Source organism: Erinaceus europaeus, chromosome 10 (assembly GCF_950295315.1).
Source record: "Erinaceus europaeus chromosome 10, mEriEur2.1, whole genome shotgun sequence".
Lineage (NCBI taxonomy): Eukaryota > Metazoa > Chordata > Mammalia > Eulipotyphla > Erinaceidae > Erinaceus > Erinaceus europaeus.
In genome coordinates, this window is record NC_080171.1 from 49,933,518 (window position 1) to 49,959,072 (window position 25,555).

Here is a 25,555-nt window from a genome sequence, read left to right on the forward strand (position 1 = left end):
TCTCTTTTAATCCAGTAAAGCTAACCTTTGGAGATTATCTTAAAATAATGGCAAAATACAAAACAACAAGGGCAACAAAAAGGAAAATAAGTAAAACTTTTTTTAAAATTTAAAAATTAAAAATAATGGCAAAATAGATAAATATAGTATGGTGTTCTACAGGAACTATTAACACACTATGTAAAATTAATCCAAAACTATGATAGGAAATAATTAGAGTAAAATCAAATTCAAACAAAAGTCTATACTACTAAATGAAACACATAAGGGAGAAGACAATGTTTATACAAAGAGACTAATGCCTAAGGCTCCATCATCCCAGGTTCAGAGCAGTTCTCTGGTAAAAAAAAGAAAAAACTAAATGAAACAAATAAATACAGAGCAAAATGTAAAGGAATTCACAAGGGCGTCGGGTGGTAGCACAGCGGGTTAAGCGCACATGACGCAAAGCACAAGAACGGGTCTAAGGATCCCGATTCGAGCCCCCGGCTCCCCATCTGCAGGGCAGCCGCTTCACAAGTGGTGAAGTAGGTCTGCAGGTATCTTTCTCTCCCTCTCTCTGTCTTCCCCTCATCTCTCCATTTCTCTCTGTCCTATCCAACAATGACATCAATAACAACAACAATAATAACTACAACAATAAAACAAGGGCAACAAAAGGGAATAAATAAATAAATAATTTTTCAAAATGTAAAGGAATTCACTATAAACTAATATAACCTGATTTGTTAGAAAACATCTTGTGGGAGTAGGACTGTAGCGCAGCAAGTTAAGCGCAGGTGGCTCAAAGCGCAAGAACCAGTGTAAACAACCGGTTCAAGCCCTGGCTCCCCACCTGCAGGGGAGTCGCTTCACAAGCGGTGAAGCAGGTCTGCAGGTGTCTTTCTCTCCCCCTCTCTGTCTTCCCCCATCTCTCTCCATTTCTCTCTGTCCTATCCAACAACGACGACAACAATAATAACTACAACAATAAAACAACAAGGACAACAAAAGGGAATAAATAAATAAATATTTTTTAAATAATAAAATACTTTGTATTAATTTAATGTTACATGAATATTCAAAAATATGTGATAATAACTTCAAACAGATCCTTTCTTAAGTATAATTACATCCTAACTCTTAAATTATAGAAGTAACTATTTGTTTAATGCTAGGAACTTCCCAGGGCTGTGCACATGCACTTAGTCATCTAATCCTCAGAACAGCCCTTTGAGGAGGTCAAGCAGCAAGTGGTTAGCCTCGAGTCATCAGTGTCAAGGGCTTAGGGAACCCAGACTAGTTTCCAGGTCAAAACACTAACCACCTCACCCAACTGGGTGCTTTCTTCCAACCAGACACAAAGGCAGCAGAAGTGACTTTCTTTTTAAAGCAGTGCTGATCTTTTTTTGTTTGTTTGTTTGTTTGTTTGTTTCATTTATTTGTTTTTAGAGTAAGAGATGAGGGAGAGAGCAAGGCACCACTCCACCATCCATTAAGTTCCCCTTGTTGCTCCCATATGGTCACAGGGATTGGACCCAGAGCTTCCCATATGAGAGTCAGACACTCTACCACTAAAATGCCTCTCTAACCTCAGAGAAGTAGCTTTTCTTTTGATAGTAACACTGGACTCCCCCAAATGAGGTACATTTATCTGAGAAAACTTTCAATTTTTATTATATACTTCTTAATATGATACTACTTACATAGAGATGGTGTCTAAGGCATCTTCAAAGATGTCCTAGAGGGGGGAAGAAAAAAAATACAATGAGTTACTAAAGGATTAATAACTCTAAATCTAAAAGATAAAATTAATATGTATATGTTTAGGAAAGGATGACAGATGGTGATGGAGACAAGGAATGTTTTGGTGCGATGCATACAATTACTCAACGTAATATAAAAAAATTCCAGAAAAACCAAGCAAAGATATATATATATTTAAATGGAGAGGGGCTGGGCTATTCAAATTTGAAGAGAAGGTAACTTTTTTTAGTAGTCACCTTCTATTCTTCAGTCTCACTGATCTCAGAGATAAAATAAAACAAGAGAACTTGTTTTTTTCTTTCTTCACAGCTATTTCTCTCTGTCTTATCAAATAAAATAGAAGAAAAAGGAAAAAAAAAGTCACCGGGAACAATGGATTCATACTGCCAGCACTGAGCCAAAGCAACTGGAGGGAAAAAAAAAGAAAAAGAAAAAGAAAAAAAGGATATATATATATTTCAGGTAGAAAAGAGAGAGAGAAAGAGATATCATGAGGGGCCCAGAGGTAGCGCACATGGTACAAAGCTCAAGGGCCCATTCAAGGATCCCGGTTTGAGCCCACCTGCAGAGAGGGTAACTTCACAGGCAGTGAAGCAGGTCTGCAGGTGTCTATCTTTCTCTCCCCCTGTGTGTCTTCCCCTCCTCTCTCCATTTCTCTCTGTCCTATCCAACAACAACAATAACATCAATAATAATTACTACAACAATATAATAACAAGGGCAACAAAAGGGAATAAATAAATAAATATTAAAAAATTAAAAGAAGAATTGCTAAAAAAAAGAACTTTGAAAGGGGCCAGGTGATGGCTCACCCAGAAGAGCACACACATTACCATGCCTGAGCATCCAGGTTCAAACTCCCTCCAGACACCCACCCATCCCCCTCTGCAGGGAAGAAGCTTCATGAGCAGTGGAGCAGTGCTGCAGGTGTTTTTTCTTCTCCCTCTCCATTGCTCTGTCTCTCACTTTCTATCAAAAGCAAAAAGAAGAAAGAGAGAAGAGAGAAAGAGAAAGAAGGAAAAGGAAATGGCTTCTGGGAAAGGGAGTTGTGTAGGTACTAAGCTCCAAGCAATAACCCTGGTGCCAAAGAAACTTAATTTAGTTAATTGAAATTCGAGAATCCAAGACATAGTTCACTGCGTAGGTATGTACCTTGCAATATACCTAGTCTAGGCTTGAGCCCTGGCACCACGTGAAAAACCACATTAATGGGGGACATTCTGGTGCTGTGGTTCTCTCTCTCTCTCAATGAAAAAACAACTCCAGGAGTGATAAAAATCATGCTAGTTCAAAATGTCAGTACATGTCACAATAGTGACAACACACTCACTCCCTGACACCTATAAATATAGCTTCCTAGCTCCTTGGGAAAACAGGTATAGGATATATGCCTAAAAGGTGAAATACCAGAACCAAGGTCTAGGAGACAGTCTGGTCATACCTCTCACATACCATAGAATCAGAGACCCATTGGCTTCCTTTGCCTATACTCTTCTGTGGGTTCCAACAGCCACTTCAAATTCTAGTCCTTTCCACTATGATTCCAATCAGAACTAGATTTGACACTTGATCAGAAGTAGATGGCTAATTAGCAGCCTCACCCAACACTAAATTTACCCATGTGAATTCTTCATGTAGCTTAACTTCATTTGCCTACCTATACTCTCTGCTTCTCCATACCACCATCAACTTCCCAGTGCCTCTCTATGCTGGTTTTTCCCAAGGTTCAGAGTCTCACAAGTGGAACTCCCATTGAAACACACGCAGGCAGAGCAGTCAGAATCTTTCTAGCTAAGAAAATAAGACAAGAAAGATCATGCTGCCAATAGAAACAGTATGTTCAAGGGGCAAGGTGATGCACCTGGTTGAGCACACATGTTACAATGCACAAGGATCCAGTTCGAGCCCCTGGCCCCTTGAACATACTGTTTCTATTGGCAGCATGATCTTTCTTGTCTTTCTTGTCTGCAGGGGGAAAGCTTTGCAAGCGGTGAAAAAGGTCTAAAGGTGTCTCTCTCCCTATCACCCCCTTCCCTTTTGATTTCTGGCTGTCTCTACCCAATAAATAAATAAAGATAATTTTTAAAAATTTTAGTTAAAAAAAAAAAGAAACAGTATGTTCAAATGAGAGATTTACTGTTTACTTCATTCCTTGAAGGCAGTTGCCTTTGTCTCCTCCATTCCCATACTGGGGTCAACCTAGAAGGGAGACTCCCCATGTTTAGTTGAGCCGCATCTAACTCCTGATCACATACTGCCTCAAAAGGGTACCCAGCTTTTTCAAGAGTCTACCTTCACTCCCTAGCTGGAGTCAAGAGCCATCACATTCCTTTTGGACCCAGTGTTTAACCTCTCATCACAGTATTACATTCTTTATAGACACCTTAGCAAATAATTGTCTGACTAGCAAGTTGAGAACCCTTCTCTTCAATTGGAATGTCCTCAGCTTGAATGATTTCATTTTGCAATTCAGTAAATGGTTCCTGACCCTGTTCAATGCAAAAGTGGCTGGAGGACTTTCTTGAAGCAAGGTCTGCACTCTCAGATCTGCTCCCTGCAGGGTAGGGAGTCTAGAACCAATGCTCTTTCCCCAGATGGATGGAAGATCCTGGGTCAAGAATGACTGAAAGGTGTGGGGTGCAGCATCAACTGCTAGGGCTTTTTTAAATGTTTTCTAGCATAATTTGTCAGCTTTTGTCATTCTATGTAGCAAAAATGCATGTAAATGCATCTAAGTGGCAAGAAGTGCTTAATAAGGGTTTTTTTTTCATCTCAAATAATAAATGTATTAATCATGAAAATGTTTTCATTTTTTTTTCCTTCCCATGGTGGAAGGAAGAGGCTAAGAATAAAAATAGCCAACATGCTATTAACAGAAGTTATTTAGATGCTTTGTATTAATTTCCAAAGACAAAAAAGAAAAAATAGATCTACAAACTTTTTAGGCCTCCAGATCTAAAATTTAGTTCACTTTGTGGTGTGAAAAGAGACATATGGCACATCTTACTAGAAAACAAGAGTAAGGCAAACATGGTTTTAAAAAAATTATAACTAGGAACCACAAATGTGAAAAGTAAAATCATTTCCCCAAGGCCTCTTCTCTCCCTTACCTCATCTTGCTCCTCCTCTTCCTCTGTCTTTCCTCATCCTCCATCTTTCTCTCTGTCACATGGATGGCATTGTGGATCTGTGAGTGGAGTCTGCCATGCTCTCACTAAACATCTATTCTCTATGGAGGGATAATAAAGTTTTGGTGGGGCTTTTTCCTCTGGGAGAACACCTCTCACCCCATAGCATCAGATCTTCCTCATTGGAGCTTTCACCAAACATTCCATCCCACTGACCAATGAAGTGGTGTGTTTGGCACCACAGAGTCAAAGAACCCTAGAGCTGCTAAGGACTCTGACAAGTCATAGATTCTACACCTGTCTCCAGGGCACAACTGAGTCATTCTCAGGGCAATGAGATAAACTGAGGATAACCCACCTTGCTGCAGGATTAGGCCCTACGCAAATTGGGGAGCCAGACTGAAGTCAGTTGTTATATTTTATTATCATAATGATACAGTAGGAAGATTCCTCAAATAGTGGAAGTAAGTTGCTTTACAGTTAAAAGGAGAGGGCACATTGCTTGTCAAATCACATAAAAGGGGCCGGGTGGTGGAGCACCTGGTTGAGCACACATTACAATGCTCAAGGACTTGGCTTCAGGTCCCCACCTGCAGGAGTAAATAGCTTCAGGAGTGGTGAAGCAGAACTGCAGGTGTCTCTCTGTCTCTCTCCCTCTCTATCTCTCCACTCCCCTCAATTTCTGGAAAATAAATAATTATCTAATAAATAAAGATAATTTAAAATTTTTAAAGAAATTACATAAGAAATGCGGCAATTTAAGTCACATCATTTCCTTTCATAGCTTTTTCATAAGCATTTTTATAAATCAGTATTAATTAATCTAAAATACAACTTTATTATGTATCCATAAAGTGACTCCTCGAAAAAATATTGGACAAAGCATTTTAAATATATATATATATATATATATATATATATATATATATATATATATATATATATATGCTCTGAGTTCATCAGCCAAGCATGATTTTGTATTTTGCTCATATGTGCTATCCACTTCTCTGTAATCTATTTGTCAAGTTCAAAAAAGTAGTCCATGGTCTTCTGGAATATTTAAACTCCCCAAATGGATCCACGGGGCCACAAATTGCATTTTATATACAATGCTAGGCTTTTAATTCCACATTCTAAGAGGGTGTGTCAATGCCCTGTAACTCTGTAGCCAAATCTAAAATTCCACATCAACACCCTCATTACTGGTTTTGAAGGATGCAAACATCTTTTACACCTATTCTTAAAAGATTCACATCAGGGCCAGACAGTGGTGCAGCCAGTTAAGCACACATATTACCAAGCGCAAGAACCCAAGTTCGAGCCCCACATCCCCAACTGCTTTATGAGCAGTGAAGCAGGTCTGCAGGTGTCTTTCTCCCTCTTTGTCTCCCAGTCCTCTCTCATTTTCTCTCTATCCTATCTAATAAAAATTAGAAAGAAAAAGGAAAAAAGAAGGTAAAAATGGCAGCTGGGAGCAGTGGATTTGTGGTACCAGCACCAAGTCCAAGTAGTAACCCTGGTGGCAGTAAAAAAAAAAAAAGCACGCATCAAAATGAATTCTGTGAAACCTTAAGCTTTGCCTCCTGCTCTTTAATATCCAGACCCTTCTTACTCAGTCTGTTAAACAAACAGTAAACATAATTACAGGCAGGACCCAGGACTTCAGCTCACTGGGGAACAAACAGTGTGACCTTGGCCATCGCACTGTGATCTTGGTCAAAACACTCCATCTCCTGGGGTTCCAATTTCCTCATGAGTAAAGCAAAAGGAGCCTGGGGATATGGCTCAATGGCAGAATAGAACAGCCTATGCTTCACATGGATAAGGTTCTAGGATGAATCACACATACATACACATAAAGCAAAAAAACTGGCATAGATGTCATCCTTTACTCAAAATTCTAGATTATCTAAATTAAACAGACATCCTCCTCAGTAAGACAACTTGTTTAAATATCATACATGCTAAAATAAAATTTCTCAGGAAAGGCCCCCATTCAGGGGGATTATATCTAAATGGAGTATTAGGCTTTTTCAAAGTTTGAGCAGCGAATATAGTACTAACATGATCCTGAACAGTGAGCACGTCAAGTACCAAACAGAACAGTTCAACAGTGATTCTTTAGAAATTCTCAATACCTCGGGAGTCGGGCTGTAGCGCAGCGGGTTAAGCGCAGCCGCAAAGAACAAGGACCGGCATAAGGATCCCAGTTCGAACCCCGGCTCCCCACCTGCAGGGGAGTTGCTTCACAGGCGGTGAAGCAGGTCTGCAGGTGTCTATCTTTCTCTCCTCCTCTCTGTCTTGCCCTCCTCTCTCCATTTCTCTCTGTCCTATCCAACAATGACTACAACAATAAAACAACAAGGGCAACAAAAGGGAATAAAAAAATAAATATTAAAAAAAAAAAAAAAAGAAATTCTCAATACCTCTAGCCAAGCATGGAAAAACCATGACAATTAAAAAGGTACCACAAGATGTCACTCTCTCAAAAAACAACTGAACAGAACTCATTGCTTTAGTTCCTACCAATGTATAGATTAATAAACAATTAAAATTGGTTCAAAAATGAAATGGTTACTTTAGTTCCTCATCTGCCATCATGTTCCAGAACCTGAACCTTCCCTTAAAGTCTAAGCCAGTCCATAAGAGGAAAGCTACGCAGGCTAAATTAACATTGAACAAGTATTTTAAATTGCCAATGTGATGAAGTCCTCATGGTTTGGGCTATAACTCAGAGAAACAGTCATGTAAAAATATAAAATGTGCACATTACATATGGTGTTTCATAATGAGCACATATACAGACAATGCAAATGTATATTGTTGAATTTATTTAATGTGAGCAACTAATTTTACTATCCTGTGCACACCCTTCAGCTACTCCATATGATTGTAAAATTAACCCTGGCAATCACTTAATATGCCAAGCACTACATTCTCAAGTACCCATCTATCTAAGTCACTGTAAAAAGGGATTTCTAGAACATGCCATTTTTGCAATGGAAATAATATTACACAAAACAAATAGCACCAGGGTATAATACCTTCAGTCCCATAAGTTATGTTTTCCTCCTGGGCCAGAATTGCAACCATGTCCAGAAAAACAAAGGAAGTAAAGACTCAGACAACATAAGAATCTACTGGTGACAAAGGGTATATGTAGTGAGTCGGGGAGGTCTCTGAAAACACAGAAGGTTTAGTTCATCTGTATTTTCATGCAGGCCAAGTCTGGGTATCTGAGAAACTCTCCTCTCGGTCCCTGCCTGCACTTTCCCACCTGCAAAACCGGAGGACAATATGCTGTGTCCCAAACATGTCCAAAAGAAATAAACCAGTGGTGAAAACCTTTCAACAAGATCACAGAAAATGACTACAATCCCAGCTCCTTGTTACCACTGGCAGCTGAACATTCAGACTCATTCATACCCTCTAAGCTTTCAACATTCTTAGTTTAGTGATTTCAGGATGGTATTTTATTTTTTATTAGTGATTTAATAATGACTAACAAGATTGTAAGATAAAAGGGGTACAATTCCACACAGTTCCCAACATCAGAGTTCCCTGTCCCACCCTTTGTAGAAACTTCCCTATTCTTTATCCCTCTCTGGGAGTATGGACCAAACTTCCTTATGGGGTGCAGAAGGTGGAAGGTCTGACTTCTGCAATTGCTTCTCCACTGAGCACGGTCGTTGGCAGGTCGATCCATACCCCCAGCCTGTTTCTATCTTTCCCTTATGGGGCAGAGCTCTGGAGGGGTGAGGTTCCAGGATATACTGATGAGGTCATCTATCTGAAGTCAGGATGGCATCATGGTAGCATCTGTAACTTGGTGGTCGAAAGACAGTATGATATAAAGCAAATTATTCAATAAACAGGTACCCAAAGGTGGGAATAGGGCAAATAAAACTAGGGATATTTGTGTGGGAGGAAGCTGGGAAGTCTTTGAAGGGAGACTGGGTCAACCTACTATGCCATGACTTTAGTAATTTTTGCCTGAGCCTGATCACTAGCATGTGGGTGGACTAAAAGTATTGTCTGGGAAGACCGTGTCAGAATTGAAAATAGCACTAGAAAATTAGATTAGGGCAGAAAGTAGCTCCCAAATATGAGAAAAGTATATAAATACCATTAACTGCTAGCCCCACTGATTTGACCTAGGGCCCATGTCTATACATATTTAGCACAGGAGCCTGTGTAACCTCTGAATCCCTGTCAGTCTAGGCTCAAGGTCCATGGTCATAGCTCAGAACATTCTAGGCTGCACTCATTTCAGGACCAGTCTTCCTCGAATGGCATAGTAGGTTGACCCAGTTTCCCTTCAAAGAGTGGGACTGTCCCTACAATTACTGCTCTAGAGTGAGGGCTTATGATGGTGTTCCTGATGGGAGTGACCAGTGATGATGAAGAGAGGGATCCATTAGAGGTCTAGACCCATTATATCTATGTGAGAATCCAAGGATTCCCTGACTAGGGCCCTCAGATAATGAGGTATCTTGGAATTAACCAAAATGGCCATCATCAAACTGCCAGTCTCTTGACCTTACTCAAGTTTTATAGTCCTTACTCTATTTGACAAGGTTAGACTTAAAGTGACTGAGGAAAGTGAAGTGGGGGACAGGATGACATTAAATCAAAGAGGAAGCTGCTATTGGTGATACATAAAATTATACTTCTGTAAGTTTTCTTGATAACCTCAACTTATAGTATGTTTTGGGGATAGAAGCATGTGGTAGTCACTATGGTAGAATATGATGATCGTTGAGTTGAAGGTAAAATGTACTGATACCAATCTTGGAAAAATGTGGAAATGTATTCTTATGACAATAAAAATCTGGTAATCAGCATTTCCTCAATAAAATGATACTGAAATTGGGTGGAGGCAATTGTTAATATTATTTTCACTAGTAGCAGTTTTGTATATTTCTATTGCTTAAGAATATTTAAGGCTACTTGCAATTTGGAAATAAAATGTGTTGGGGGGTGCCTGTGGTGATGCACCCAGTCATGCGCACATAGAAGGACCCACCCAAGGATCAGATTGGAGCCCCCATTCCCAACCTGCAGCAGGGACACTTCACAAGTAGGAAACAGGTCTACAAGTGCCTTATCTTTCTCTCTCCCTCTCTATCTCCTGTTCCCCTCTCAATTAAATATATATATATATATATATGGAAATTAAATATATGTATATGGAAATTATACATATATATATATATGGAAAAATATATATGGAAAAATAGGGGGAGAAGCCTCCTGAAGTAGCTGCACTGAGCCCCAGTGATAACCCTTGAGGGAAAAAAAAAAAAGGAAATATAATGTATCTTTAAAATGTCTTTATCCTATTTTAGGAGGTTATGTACATTGTGTACAGTGCTGCACGTATATCTACTTTTTATTTATTTATTTATTTATTTATTTATTTTTGCCAGAGCACTGCTCAGCTCTTGCTTATGGTGGTATGGGGGATTGAACCTGGGACCTGGGAGCCTCAGGCATGCAAGTCAGTTTGCATGAATACCAGGCTAGCGTCTCGGGAGAGAGACCAGGAACTCATGGCGGAGCGGGAATGCAATGCAATGCCTTTATTGATCAGAGACAACACCTTTATATATATCTTTTACTGGAAGTGGCAAGTGGGAAAAGGAAATGGCTAAGAGAGGGGGTGGAGAAAGGAGAGGGGGTGAAGAAAAGAGCACAAAGGTAGAAAGCTCCCATAGCAGCTGTTGCAAAGATTCTAACCAATGAGATTAACCAATACCCTGCAGGCAGGGCGGGTCTCATGCAAAACAATGATTATGTAAATAGACCATAGTATCAGCAATGGAGCAGGGGGGCTGCCTGACACATAACCATTATGCTATCTCCTGCACCAGGTGTCTCTATCTGCCTCCCTCTTCCCTCTTAAATTCTGACTGTCTCTATCCAATAAATAAAGATAATAAAAAATTAAAGTTCAGCTGAGATACAGTATTTAGTTAACTAATTTAGATACTGTTAACCTGATAATATATCATTTCTTTCATTATCATTAAAGTCATAGACTAGGGTGAACAAAAGAAACGTTCTTTTGTCATCTTGCTCAACCCCCAAACTTTCCAGCTACAATAGAAAAGAATTTGAATTCTCTTTGGTAGCTCTATTCCAAAATGAATGTCTTGAAAAAAGTGGACATAACTCTTGTCACTTACTATGAGTGCTTGGAAGAAGCAGTACCTGAAGATCAAGGCTTCAGACATGACCTCAGATTGACAAAGCTCATGATTTTGGAAACAAAAGGGAGGACTTGAACTAACAAGTTTCCAATCAATCCGTCTGGGTTCAAATCCCAACTTCACCATTCATCACATTAGTGACATTAGGTCTTTTCCCTTTTTGTGAACAAATGGACCTTTTCTCTTTTGTGCTTCCACTTTTCATTCCATCTGGTTGTTCACAAATTAAATGGTACATGTGAAAATTCAACAGAACAAAATATCCAGTGCACCCATTAATTGTCACCAATGTTATTATTGGGACTTGAATGTCTTGCTATATACTGCAGCCCAGGTGTGTAGGGGATGGGACACAGCACTTGACACTAAAAATCTTGGTTCTGTCTCCTCTTACTGATGTGTGTCCTAGTCACCTCAAATAAATCAAGCAATCATAGTCATCAGCAACCCATGGGCCAAATCTACTCTACTTGGTTTTATAAATAAGGCTTTTTTTCTCTAACATTATCCTACTCACTTAAATACTGTCTATGCCTCCTTTCCTATTACAACAGAGGAGTTGAGGAGTTGCAACTGAGACCAAATGATCTAGGAAGCCAAAAATATTGACAATCTGGCATTTCATAGAAAAAGATTACCTACTTTTACATAAACGATAAAATATCAAATTTCCTTCCCTATCCCTTGTATATTTTGATGATAGACTAAGAAACTGATGAAATAGTAAAAATTGTTTACCAAAAAAAGTTTTGTTTTGTTTTGTTTTTTTAAGAAAAGAACTGCTTTGCAGCCTCAAGCATGAGAGTCTCTTTGCATAACTATTATGCTACCTCCCCAGCCTAGCTTTTAAATTGAAGGGGGAAAGAATGTAAAGAATGTGGTAGTAGAATCCCTGCTGCAGCTTCATCATTAACAAACTGTGTGTGTCCTTGGGAAAGTTACTCTGATATCTCTAAGATTCATATTCATCACTGCAAAATGGTGACAACAATATTAAACTTTTGGGTAGGGTTGAAAGATGTTGGTAGGGTTTGGCTTAGTGTATACTCCAAATGAGAAATCATATCAACTCTCACTAAATAATAATAATTACTAATTACTATTATTTCCATTGTTATAACTATGGGGGAAAGTTACATACTCAAATATTGGTCCACTTTCCTTCCCAGGTTTTCTCCCTTCATGAGAATTATAAGTGGCAGCAAGGCAGAGGTACAAAACTCAAAGAAAACCCAGAGTTTGATAGACTCATTTCTGCCAAAACTAATCTCTCCTCCACCCCAACCAGCTCTGTCCTCTCAAAAAAGACATTAACAAGAAGCGAAAGGCCTACCTCCACATTTGTATTATAAAAAGAAATAAACTATGTTTTAAGATAAATTAACTGAATCATTTCCATTATAAATGAAATCCTGACATTTTATTTATAATAAAAAGTAAATTAAATAATAGGAACTTATTTAAAACTAACAGAAAGAGATTACCAGAAAGGATCAGAATAATAGATCAGAACCAGTACCTTAGATTTAATGCATATTATATATACCAAAAAATTTGACTAAGTGAATTACAAATTCTAAACTTGTTAAAAGATGAATATTAAACTCTGGTAAAGCAAAGCATTAAAATGGCTTTGAAATGACAGCAGAGGGATACTAGGAAACTATCTGGGTTGAGGTAAAGATTCAATACCTTGATTATAGTGGTGGGAAAAGATGTGTATACATTTATGAAAGTTAATGTCTACTTAACATGGGTACATTTTATTGCATGTAAATAATGTCTGGGGAGTTTAGGGAGGAGGATAAATATAAAAAAAATTGGGAGGTTGTGAGAATAGCATAGTGATTATGCAAAAGACTTTCATACCTTAGTCCCTAAGATCCCTGTACCACCATAGCCAAGGCTGAGCCATGCTTTAGTATATAATAATAGTTATTATTATTATTAGTTAATAAAATAATAAATACAAATTTGGGGGGTAGAGCATCAGTCTTGCCATGTGTAAGGTCAAGGTTCAAGTCCCTGCATACCACATGGGAATACTATATAACACTGAGGGACGTTTTGGTCTCTCCCTTTCTGTTTCCATCTGTCTATCTACCTACCTGAAAAATTCAGCCAGGGCAGTGAAATTGCACATGTGCAAGGCCACATTCATGTGGCTCTATGAGGCAAAAATAAATAGACTACAGGGAGTGTTAAAAATTTGGATGTTAATGATGTCACAATTCCTAACATTTCTATTTTTTAAAGTTTTTTTTCCTTTTATTTTTTAATCTTATTTATTATTAGATAAAGACAGAGAAAAAAATTGAAAGGGATGGGGTGCTGGGAAATTGTGCAGATGCATTCACATCTGCCATGTTGTCCCCTCAGGCTACTGCTAGTTCCCTCGAGAGTTGGGACATTCTCAGAGTGCCTGTTCAGCCATGTTGTGCCCTCAGGGCACATTGTCTATATCCCCGTGATATCCGGAGTGCTTTGGTTACTCCTCCCCCCTCCCATTCTCACGAGAGTTATTATCCTATCCTGGAGTGTTATGGTTACTCCTCCCCCTTCCCATTCTCGTGAAAGCTACTCCTATAAAAACCCTTCGTTTTCTGTATCTCGCTCTCTTGCCAGCGCTTCACTCCGGTGTTCAGACAAAGGAAAGGTTACTACGTGAGGCGGCCATTTTCGCTACCTCCACGTGGCCCAACCTGCTTCTCTTGCACCCAACTCTGAGGTGCCAGCAAAAATAAAGATTTGTGTTTCCTCTTCACTTCGGACCCCCTCTCTCTTCTCCGTGGCCCGTGCACAACAACATCTGGCTCAACAACATCTGGCGCCCAACGTGGGGCATGAACCCACGACCCTGAGATTAAGAGTCTCATGCTCTACCGACTGAGCTAGCTGGGCTAAGCTAAACTAAAAACTACAAACAATCTTGTCCTTATAAATATACTAGCCCAGTAGGGTGGGAACAGGATGCGATGCAGAAAGGGTGGAGAGAAAAGTGACTGGTGAAAATCAGGGTATGACAAGGAGAGGGGGCGGAGCAAGTGAGAATTCTACCACTAAACCACCAATGCCCTGGAGGGAAGGTGGTGCTTGTTAACAGAGGTTATGTAAATAGAATACAGTGGTTATGTAAATAGAATGCAGTGTTAAGCACGGGGGATTTAAACCAAATGAGACAGAAGGGGTTTTTAGAAGCATACCAACAATGGGGAAGATAGAGAAGGAATGAGATAAAGAGACACCTGCAGCCCTACTTCACCACTAATGAAGCTTTCTCCCTATAGGTGGGGACAAGGGGATTGGAGCTGGGTCCTGGCACACTGTAACGTGTGTGCTTAACCAAATGCACCACTGCTGGGCCCCATTCCTAACATTTCTACAGCATCCTTTTTATCAAGTATTGTTTTACAAATTTTTACAAATATAAATTCATTTACTCTTTAAAACAACCCTCCAAAAAGATTTACTATTACCTCCAGTTTACAAAGAATGAAACTGGATCAGAAAGAAGTTAATTAGCCAACACTGTAAAATAGGTTAGTGGCAGAATCAGGATTTAAGCCCAAAGAGTTCAATTTCAGATTCTATGATTTAGGTTCATTCTCTTTAAAAATATTTTTCAGAAAATTTCTATGCTCAGTAATCTGAGTTATTTAACAAAATGAACTTCATCAATCTGGGCCCTAGGGATACAGATATGCTAACTTCTCCTTACAGAATATAGCTCAACTGTAAAATTATATATGTGCTGATTTGTCTCCTATCTCTCTTCCCTCTAGTCTGCAGGTTCCACAAGACACATCCACAAAGATATGCATAGAACCTACCCACGATGCCAACACCAATCATACTCCTTGAAAGAATGAATAGAGAAACAAATGAATACAACCAAGAATGCTTTTAGTTTCATATCAATCATATGTGTGTATACATGTGTGCATGTGTGTTCACATTTATGTACAAATCACAGTTGAGTACAGTGCACAGGCTATTATTAATTCATACAGAATTTTAACTGAACACATAAATTTTCTATCACTAAGAGGAAATATAAAATATTTGTTAGCACATTCATGCACTTATCATTAATCAAATGCTAAAAATAAAAAAATAAAAAATAAAAATAAATAAATAAACAAGAACATCACTATAATACTTGCAATATATAATACTTGCAATATATCAGAGCAAATAAAAAATTGCTGAATAATGGCACTACAATACATTAAATCCATAATATCAATAAATGTCAATGGCTTAAACTCACCCATCAAAAGGCACAAAGTGGGAGGATGGATCAGAAAACATAACCCAACCATATGTTGCTTGCAAGAATCCCATCTGACCCAACAAGATAAACAGACTTAAAGTGAAAAGATGGAAAACTATCATACAGGCTAATGGACCACAAAAAAGGCAGGAACAGCCATTCTCATCTCTAACACAAAAGAGTTTGAATTAAATAAAATAATAAAAGATAGGCAAGACCATTACATAATGATTAGAGGATCAATCAACCAAGAAGACTGAACAATTATTAACATCTATGCACCCAATGAGGGACCATCTAAATACATCAAACACCTACTGAAAGAACTACAAAAATACATCATTCGTATTACAATAATAGTGGGAGACTTTAACACCCCACTCTCACACTTAGATCAACAAAGCAGAGAATCAACAAAGAAACAAGAGAATTAAATGAAGAGATGGACAGACTAGACCTCCTGGACATTTTCAGAGTTCTTCACCCCCCCAAAACTGGAATACACATTCTTTTCAAATCCACACAACACATACTCAAGGATAGACCATATGTTAGGCCACAAAGACAGCATCAACAAATTCAAGAGCATTGAAATCATCCCAAGTATGTTCTGAGACCACAGTGGACTAAAGCTAACATTTAACAACAAACAGAAAATTATTAAAAGTCACAGAATTTGGAAACTAAACAACATACTGCTTAGGAATGGAGGAAGGAGGCTCTCTTCAATAAATGGTGCTGGGAAAACTGGGTTGAAACATGCAGAAGAATGAAACTGAACCAGAAACAAAAATCAACTCCAAATGGATCAAGGACATGGATGTTAGACCACAAACTATCAAATACGTAGAGAAAAACATTAGTGGAACACTTTCCCACATAACCCTCAAGGACATCTTTGATGAAACAAACCCAATTGCAAGGAAGACTAAAGCAGAAATAAACCAATGTTGTACAGCCTTCTTTCGGAGGATGGAACATTTTCTACCTTTGTTGATCCAAGTTGAGGGCAAGGTCCTATGGGGGCTCACAAAAGGGGTCTACTGAGTTGTTCCTGATGGAGATGAGTGGTAACAATGGAGAGAGGGATCTATTCCAGATCTAGGCCCATCATGTCTGCTTGGGAATCTCAGGACTCCCCAATTAGGGCCCCATCTGATGAGGTGGCCTGATAGTGACTAAAGAGTCATCGTTAAAGTATGCCAGTCTCTTGCCCTTATTCAGCTTTTGCAGTCCTTGCTTTGATAAGGTTATCTTTAGAGTGAATTAGAGAACTGTAATAGGAAATAGGTGAGGTGGAGTATCTAAGTCTAAGTAGACACTATTTTCATTATGAATTTTATACTGACTCACTATAGACTATTGTGTATTTATGCTTTCAGGTATATATTTTGCCCTAATTTATGGATACATGTGAACATATGCTCTATCTTATGGGACCTCGTCTATATCTAGGTTTTAGGACATTGTTAGAAAGTGAACCTCCTGGAATGGAATTAGAGAATACTATGAAATCCTAACAAAGGGATTTTTTAAAGTTAACCCAATTGCCAAATAATGTGATTATAGCAATAACTATCTATTGTCTTCTTAATCCTAAAATAGCAGGAACCTCCCACTTCCTCAATAGAGCCTATATTTCCCCCAGTCCTGGAACCTCTAGGGTGGGGCTCACTTTCCTGCATGCTTCTCTCAATTCATACCAAACGATATTGCATCCACTGATCCCAACCTAATCAACACAATGAGTACCACCTCAGCATGCTTCACTTCAAACTGTGTCCAGAGACGTCAGGCATGGAATGTCAACCCTTTACCCTCATTACACAGGTGAGACCTTTCCTTTCATAGTGTCCTCTAATTCCATTCCAGGTGGTTCACTTCCTAACAATGTCCTAAAACCTAGATATAGACCAGGTCCCCTGAGATAGAGCATATGTCCACATTCATCCATAAATGAGGGCAAAATATATACCTGAAAGCAAAAGTAAACAATAGTCTGCAGTGAGTCAGTATAAAGTTCCTAATGAAATAGTATCTAAATAGACTTGAATATGGGCTCTAGACCAAATCAAATAGATGGGGTTTACAGTCAACAATATTTATATCCTTTTCCCATATTAGGGAGCTACTCTCTTCCCTGATCCAGCTTTCTGTTCCTTTTCCAGCCATGACATCATCTCCCCGGACAATAACTTAGATCCACCTGTATATCAGATTTCAGGCTCCCAGGAAAAAAAAAAGTATAGCCACAGGTCCTTTGGAATATAACTAAAATATGCCTATTACAAAATGGAGTACCCCCCAACTCTTCATCTGCACTATTTCAGCCTTTAAGTTCTTGATTGATCAATAATTTGTTTGACTTTGTATGATAACACTCTTTTCAACCACCAGGTGCCAGATTGCTAGCATGATGCCAACCAGACTTCCCTGGACAGACAACCCCACCAATGTGTCCTGGAACTCCGCTTCCTCAGATCCCACCCTACTAGGTACTAGGGAAAGAGAGAGGCAGGCTGGGAGTATGGATCGACCTGTCAATGCTCATGTTCAGTGGGGAAGCAATAACAGAAGACAGACCTTCCACCTTCTGCATCCCACAATAACATTGGGTCTATACTCTCAGAGGGTTAAAGAATAGGAAAGCTATCAGGGGAGGGGATGGGTGGGAATTGTGTGGAGTTGTACCCCTCTTATCCTATGGTTTCGTCAATGTTTCCTTTTTATAAATAAATAAATAAGTAAATTGATTTATAATATTATAAGATTTTATCAGTATAGGTGTGTGTGTGTGTGTGTGTGTGTGTGTGTGTGTACAACTCACCATACCTACACAAAAGCTCCCTGACAGAATTTTGTGGAACCTGACAAGCAGTTCTAAACTATATGAGAGAAAAACATTTTATAGAATTTTCATTGCTAAATTAAAACCATAGGATTGGCAGAGGAATATGCAGTTATGTGAAATATAAATAACAGCTTTGATCTCTAAAAAAAAAAAGTGATACTTAAGTTCATTTTTTTGATAACTTTTTTGTCTAATGACTAAAGACTTGGCTCCACTGTACTGTGTAGAGCTTGTATGTATAAAGTGCCTAGTTCAACCCCCAGCACCACACACAATGGATTAAATGCTCTGGTTTCCTTCCACACATGTATACTCTCTCTCTTTCATAAAAAAAATAATATTTAAAATTTTTTTCATAGAGAACTTCAAACTTGCAATGAAATTACCAGAATAAGAATAGTTGAAAACAACTGTGTTCCAGGGAGCTTGGAGGTAGCGCAGTGGGTTAAGCACACGTGGTGCAAAACCCAAGGACCTGCATAAGAGTTCTGGTTCACCTTGGATAGGGCCCACTTTCCCGTATACATCTCCCAATTCAAACCAAATAATATTGCATCCGCCGATCACAACCTAACCAAAGCAACGATTGCCATCTCAACATGCTTCACCTCAGACTGTATCCAGAGACTTCACGTGTGGAATGACAACCCTTCAGCTTCATTACTCGGGTGAGACCTTTCCTTTAATAGTACACTCTAATTTCATCTCAGGTAGTTCACTTTCTAACAAAGTCCCATAACCTAGATATACACCAGTTTCTGTGAGAGAGAGCTTATGTGCACACGTATCCATAAACTACTGCAAAATATATACCTGAAAGCAGGATTACACTAGAGTTTGCAGTGAGTACCTCCATAACACTTCCTCTCCACTATTCCAAGCTTGGGATCCATGATTGCTCAACAAATTGTTTGGCTTCATATGTTAACTCTCTTTTCAATCACCAGGTTCCAGATGCCACCAGGATGCTGGCTAGGCTTCCCTGGATTGAAGACCCCACCAATGTGTCCTGGAGCTCAGCTTCCCCAGAGACACACCCTACTAGGGAAAGAGAGAGGCAGACTGGGGGTATGGACCGACCAGTCAACGCCCATGTTCAGTGGGGAAGCAACTACAGAAGCCAGACCTTCTACCTTCTGCAACCCTCAACGACCCTGGGTCCATGATCCCAGAGGGATAGAGAATGGGAAAGCTACCATGGGAGGGAGTGGGTTATGGGGATTGGGTGGTGGGAACTGTGTGGAGTTGTACCCCTCCTACCTTATGCTTTTGTTCACTAATCCTTTCTTAAATAAAAAATTAAAAAAAAAAAAAAGAGTTCTGGTTCAAACCTCAGCTCCCCACCTGGGGGGGGGGGGGTCACCTCACAAATATTGAAGCAGGTCTGCAGCTGTCTTCCTCTCCCCCCTCTGTCTTCCCCTCCTCTCTCTATTTCTCTCCTATCCAAAAATGACAGCAATAACAACAATAAACAAAGGTAACAAAACACTTGTGTTCCATTTATCCAGATTAATCTTAATCTTAATCTTCCCCTACTTGCTTTATAATCTGCTCTTCCCTTTCCTCTTCTTACCTATCTAGCTACCTAGCTGAGTAATACTATTTTCGTGAATCAACTGAAACTACATTATAAATAGTATAGCAAGTAAGGATATATTCTTATATTACCATAATACAATTAATTCAACTACTTTAAATTACTGTGTATATTCCAGTTATTCTGCTAGTTAACCCAGCATAACTCTCTCTCTCTCTCTCTTTCTCTTTCTCTCTCTCTTTTTCTTTTTGCCAGGGTTATTGATGGGACTCAGTGCTGGCACTATGAATCCACCACTCTCCATGGTCATTTTTTTCCCCAGATATATATAAGAGGACAAAAAAATTGAGAGAGAAGAGGGAGATAGAGAGGGAGAAAGAAATATAAGAGACCTACTTCAAAGCTCAAGAAGCATCCCCCTACAGGTGGGGAGTAGGGGCTTAAACCCAGTTCCTTGCGCTTGATAATGTGTGTACTTAACCAGGTACTCCACTGCCTGACTCCTCTTCCTCCTCTTCCTCCTTCTTCTAACCAAATACCACATCACAGGTTTATCATCATCATCATCATTACTATTGGTTGTTTATTTTAAAGAGAGAAAGATATACATACAAGGCACTCAGCTTATGATGACTGAAGCTGAAACTGCAGAGCCTCAGGCATGAGAGTCTTTTACACACCCATTATGTTGTCTCCTTATCCCCAATTTTTCTTTATGGCACCCTCCTCTCTCCCTCACAATACAGAATCTAGTCTAGAATCAATTTTTGCATTTGGTTGTGACATACTGTACCTCCATGAGTTGGGGGAGGGTAGTCTTTCTTTATCTTTGGTGACATTGGCATTTTTTTTAAAGTGCATCTGGGGGCCAATGATAATGCACCTGGTTGAGCTCATATGTTGCAATGCTCAAGGACCCAAGTTCGAGCCCCCGGTCCTCACCTATAGGGAGAAAGCTTTGCAAGTGGTGAAGCAGGTCTGCAGGTATCTCTCTGTCTCTTTATCTCCCCCTTCTTTCTCTATCTCTGACTGTCTCTATCCAATAAATAGATAATACAAAAAATGGTTTAATTTTTTTTTAATTTTTTATATATATTTATTTTCCATTTTTGTTGTCCTTGCTTTATTGTTGTAGTTATTATTGATGTTGTCATTGTTGGATAGGACAAAGAGAAATGTAGAGAGGAGGGGAAGACAGAGAGGAGAAGAAACAGATACACACCTGCATACCTGCTTCACCACTTGTGAAGTGAATCCCCTGCAGGTGGGGCGCTGGGGGCTTGAACCGGGATCGTTACATCAGTCCTTGCGCTTTGTACCACCTGTGCTTAACCCGCTGCGCTACTGCCCGACCCCCTAAAAATTTTTTTAAGTGCACCTGTTCTTAAAAAAACAAATAGAAAACCATCTTTAAGGTTTCTCCATGTTTCCTCATGATTAGGTTCAAGCTAGACTTCTACAGAAGGAACACTTCTTGCATGTCCATGTCAAGTTATTTATATCTGAAAGCACAGATGCTCATTTGCATCTAATGGTGATAGTAATTTTGATTGGCTAGTTAAGGTGTTGTTTAGTTTCTCCACTGCATGGTTACTATATTTGTCTTGCAAGAAATGAGGAGTCTCTGGAGACAGTGTAAGACTGAGCAAGGACCATGCTTCATATGTAGCCTTGCCCTAAAGTCAAAATTTATTGATGGCTGCCAATTTAACCCAATCTACTATTAGAACTGAAAACTGATTTTTCTGGCTCCAATATTCCCTCTTCTTTTACCAGATAACCTCTATCATTCCACTCAAAGTAGTGCCTCACTGTCTTCCTTATGTTTCTATCTAGCTATCATTAATATGGTCGAGAGGATTTTTAGTGTTTAAAATAATCAGAAATAGTACATAGGATTTACATGCAAGAAGTCTCACTCAGGTTCCATCCCAGACACCAGGCCATGATCTAGTCAAAATAAAATAAAATGGTCAGTAATATATTAATGTTCTTAATTATTTTCAAGTTGTTCCAAGTTGCTGTCCTCAGCAACTTTTAAGTATCTCTCTCTCTCTCTCTCTCTATTTTTAAACCTCCCCCAAGCAAATATTAATGCCTAGATTTACTTATGACAAGACTCCTGTTTTGTGAGGAATCTTACAAGGTTAAGGCATATCTAAATTTTAGCAGTAATACTGAATTACTATCTTGATTCACTGAATGAAAAGCAGGGTATGGGGGGGCTGGGCGGTAACGCAGTGGGTTAAGCTCACATGGCGTGAAGCGGTAAGATCCCTGCTTGAGGATCCCGGTTCAAGTCACCGGCTCCCCACATGCAGAGGGGGTTACTTCACAGGCAGTGAAGCAGGTCTGCAGGTGTGTATCTTTCTCTCCTCCTTTTTGTCTTCCCCTCCTCTCTCGATTTCTCTCTGTCCTATCCAACAACAGCAACAACAACTGTAACAACAATAACAGCTAAAAGGACAATAAAATGGGAAAAGTTGCTACTAGGAGCAGTGGATTCATAGTGCAGGCACCAAGCCCCAGTGATAACCCTGAAGGCAAAAAAGAAAAACAGGGTATGTAGCCACTGACTTAGACACTTAACATACCAATGAATAGTAGAAAATGGGATTTATTAAAATGAATGTCAATGGTCTACCTGATTTGTTGTCATCTAAATCTATATTATTACTCCTTAGTTCATCTAGTTATTCACTGCTCTAAACATTATGAAAGAAACTTAAAAAATAGTCAGTGTTTGTATCAGAATATAGGTGCAAACCTCTAAAACTTAGTCACTTTAAATCAGTGCTTTTTAATTAAGAGAGAGAATTATAGTAAAAACTGACAAAAATGTTCAGCCAATCTAAAATCATAATCAAGCTGGGAAGATAGGATAATGGTTATAAGAAAAATTTTCATATTTGTGGCTCTGAAGTCCCAGGTTCGATCACCAGCACTATCATAAGGCAGAGCAGAACAGTACTCTGATTCATTCTCTCTCTCTCTCTCTCTCTCTCTCTCTCTCTGCCCCTTCCCCTCCTTCCTCCCTCTTTCTGTATCTATTTCATTAAAATATTTTTAAAAAGAAGTAGAGAAACAAGATTGGCAAAAATAGCTCCTAATGATGGTGCTCTGCCCTTGTGTTGTGTCCACTGCAATGAAGGAAGCTTTGGTACTGTGGTTTCTTTCCTTCTGGCTTACTTCATCTCTCTGCTCTATGTCTCACTCTTTCTGTCTGAAAAAAATTGGCCTGGATAAGTGAAACCCAAGAGATAACCAAAATTTTTTTTTTTAATTTTTTGTTTTTAATTTGCTTTTTTCCCCTTTTGTTGCCCTTCTGTTGTTGTTGTTGTTGTTGTTGTTGTTGTTATTGATGCCATCATTGTTGGATAGGACAGACAGAAATGGAGAGAGGAGGGGAAGACAGAGAGGGGGAGAGAAAGACACCTACAGACCTGCTTCACCACCTGTGAAGCGACTCCCCTGCAGGTGGGGAGCCAGAGACTTAAACCGGGATGCTTACAGGGTCCTTGCTTCGCACCAGCGCTTAACCCGCTGCGCTACCTACCAACTCCCCCAAAAAAATTTTAAGTAAAAATTTAAAAAAGAAAAAATATGTTGAAAGAGAGGCTGTGAAACAGCTACAGATTAAAAAAAAAATCCTACTGTAACACGAGTTGTGGTGAATCCGAGCGGGATTTGAGGAACATTTCAATACAATTCTCAGGAACAGGAACAAATGTGTAGCTATGAAAGAAGCGCACTGACTGCATGAAAACCAGGTGACAACCATTAAGGTAACGCCATGCGAGATTTTATGTCACTTTCCTGTCCCTTTTGGACTCTTGCTATCAAACAAGGATAAGAAAATGAAAGCTGTCTCCAAGCAGCACTCCAGAGGTCATTCTCCAGCTTCCTCCATATTAAAGGCAGGATGCGGCAAAAGTTTCTTTGATCAGACTTCCAGATCCCTGAAAACACTCTACTGCAAAACTTCTGTGAACTCTTAGCTCTAGAATCATCCGTCAAAGCATAGGAGCATTTCCCATTGACTGCCTCAGTTCTGGATGGGGGTGAGGGACATTGCCAGAAATCCAGACCAGAACCACTCCTTCAGCCCCGCCCCCCACACACTTCTAAACACAATTCAGTCTTTCAATTCTTAAACTCCCTTAGGTAGTTCCTGTTTCCTCCACTGAAACCTGTCTGCATAAAACAGATGACAGAGAAGAAATTAAGTAAGAGAATATAGATTGTGATCATATCTAAAAGGAAATAAGCAAGATGTGGAACAGAGAAGAGAAAGGCTTTTTTTTTGGAAGAAAGCCACATGAGGAACCTGAGCTTCGAAATGAGGACAGAAAGCTGAAAAGTAGTTGGTCACATGAAGGACTGGTGAAGTTCTAGCCAGGCTGGGGAAATACCCAGACAAGAGCACTGTGATGGAAAAAGAACTCACTCAGCATGTTCAAGAAGCTTAATGTAATAGAGGAAAGGGGGGGAAAGGCCGCAGATTAAGTTAGAGGAGCAAAGCAAAATCAGACTATAAAGACTACTGAATGAAGACTGGATCTTATTCTGAATGTTATAGAAAGTCACTAAAACATTCTAAGCAGGCAGTAAATGTGATCAATGTTTGTGAAATAGCATTTACACTGTGGAGTAGAGGGTGGATTAATGAAAGCAGAAATGACGCAAATGCTCTCCCAGAGGTTCAGGCTTGAGAAGATGGTGGAGTGAACTAGGGAGATAGGGATGCCGAAGAAAAGGAGCAGTATGGTACATGTTTACCAGGTTATTAAAAAGAATTAGCTAATGACAGATATACATGGGAGCAAAAGAAGGAAAAGTTAAGGGGAATGGAAAGAAAAAAGTCAAGGATAATGTATAGGGAAGCTCCTTCTGGTTGAGCAACGTTGTTTTTAAATTGTTCCCTAATGTCATGTGTTTGTTCCTAAAATAATTACGGAGAGGGCACATATTCTCCACATTGTCACAACTGAAATGGAATGCTTTGTGGTCTCTCATAAAGAGATAAGAGCTTACTATGCCATGTGTCCCCTAGTCAAGCCTATTCTATTGCCAGGTAAAATTTGCTTCCTCAGATGGAGACCAAATGATCTGAGCTGGATAGGGGAGCTTGATTATATCAAACAGGATGGTTGTATCTAAGTTAAAATGTAACTTCCTTCCCAAAAACCTTAAAAAAAAAGTCTTTAAAAGAAAAGGTCACTTTCTAAACTAGCAGTTTTATTTTTTAATTTCATATAAGATTAGTATTATAGGCCACCACCAGATGACACACCTAGTAAGAGGTTAAGCCGGTCAGCAGGTGTCTCCTTCTCTCTCCCTATCTCCTCCTTCCCTTTCACTTTCTCTCTGTCTTGTCAAATAAAAATAGAAAGGAAAAAATTAACTAATTACTTTTAAAAAGGGGGAAATGGCTGCCAGGAGCAGTAGATTCATAGTGCCAGCATGGAACCCAAGGGATAAACCTGGCAGCAAGTTAAAAAAAAAAAAAAAAGTGTGTGTGTGTGTGTGTATGTGTATGTGTGTGGGGTGTGTGTCATTGTAGAGGAACCTTATATCTTAGTAAAAATGATCTCTACTTTGTTTCAAAATGAGACAAGGCTTGCTTAATGTCCAATGAAAGAAAACTCCACAAATCTCAATGCTTTCTATTTTGAAAGGCTGTGAGAAATACCACTATAAACACATTTGCTATTACTAAATAGGCAAATTGTTGGAACACTTCAGGCTTCTAAAAGCATTAAGTGCATGAATAAATTATAGGCATCTCATGTTGTGAATGTTCCCTAT

General features: G+C 39.2%; 1 protein-coding gene across 1 annotated transcript in view; it reads right to left on the reverse strand.

The window, feature by feature from the left end:
- TTC39B (tetratricopeptide repeat domain 39B) overlaps nucleotides 1-25,555 on the reverse strand; it is a 140,910-nt gene that overhangs the window by 100,504 nt on the left and 14,851 nt on the right. Inside the window, 1 exon segment of the mRNA XM_016193696.2 lies at nucleotides 1,686-1,720. Coding sequence (XP_016049182.1) covers nucleotides 1,686-1,720 — 35 coding nt within the window.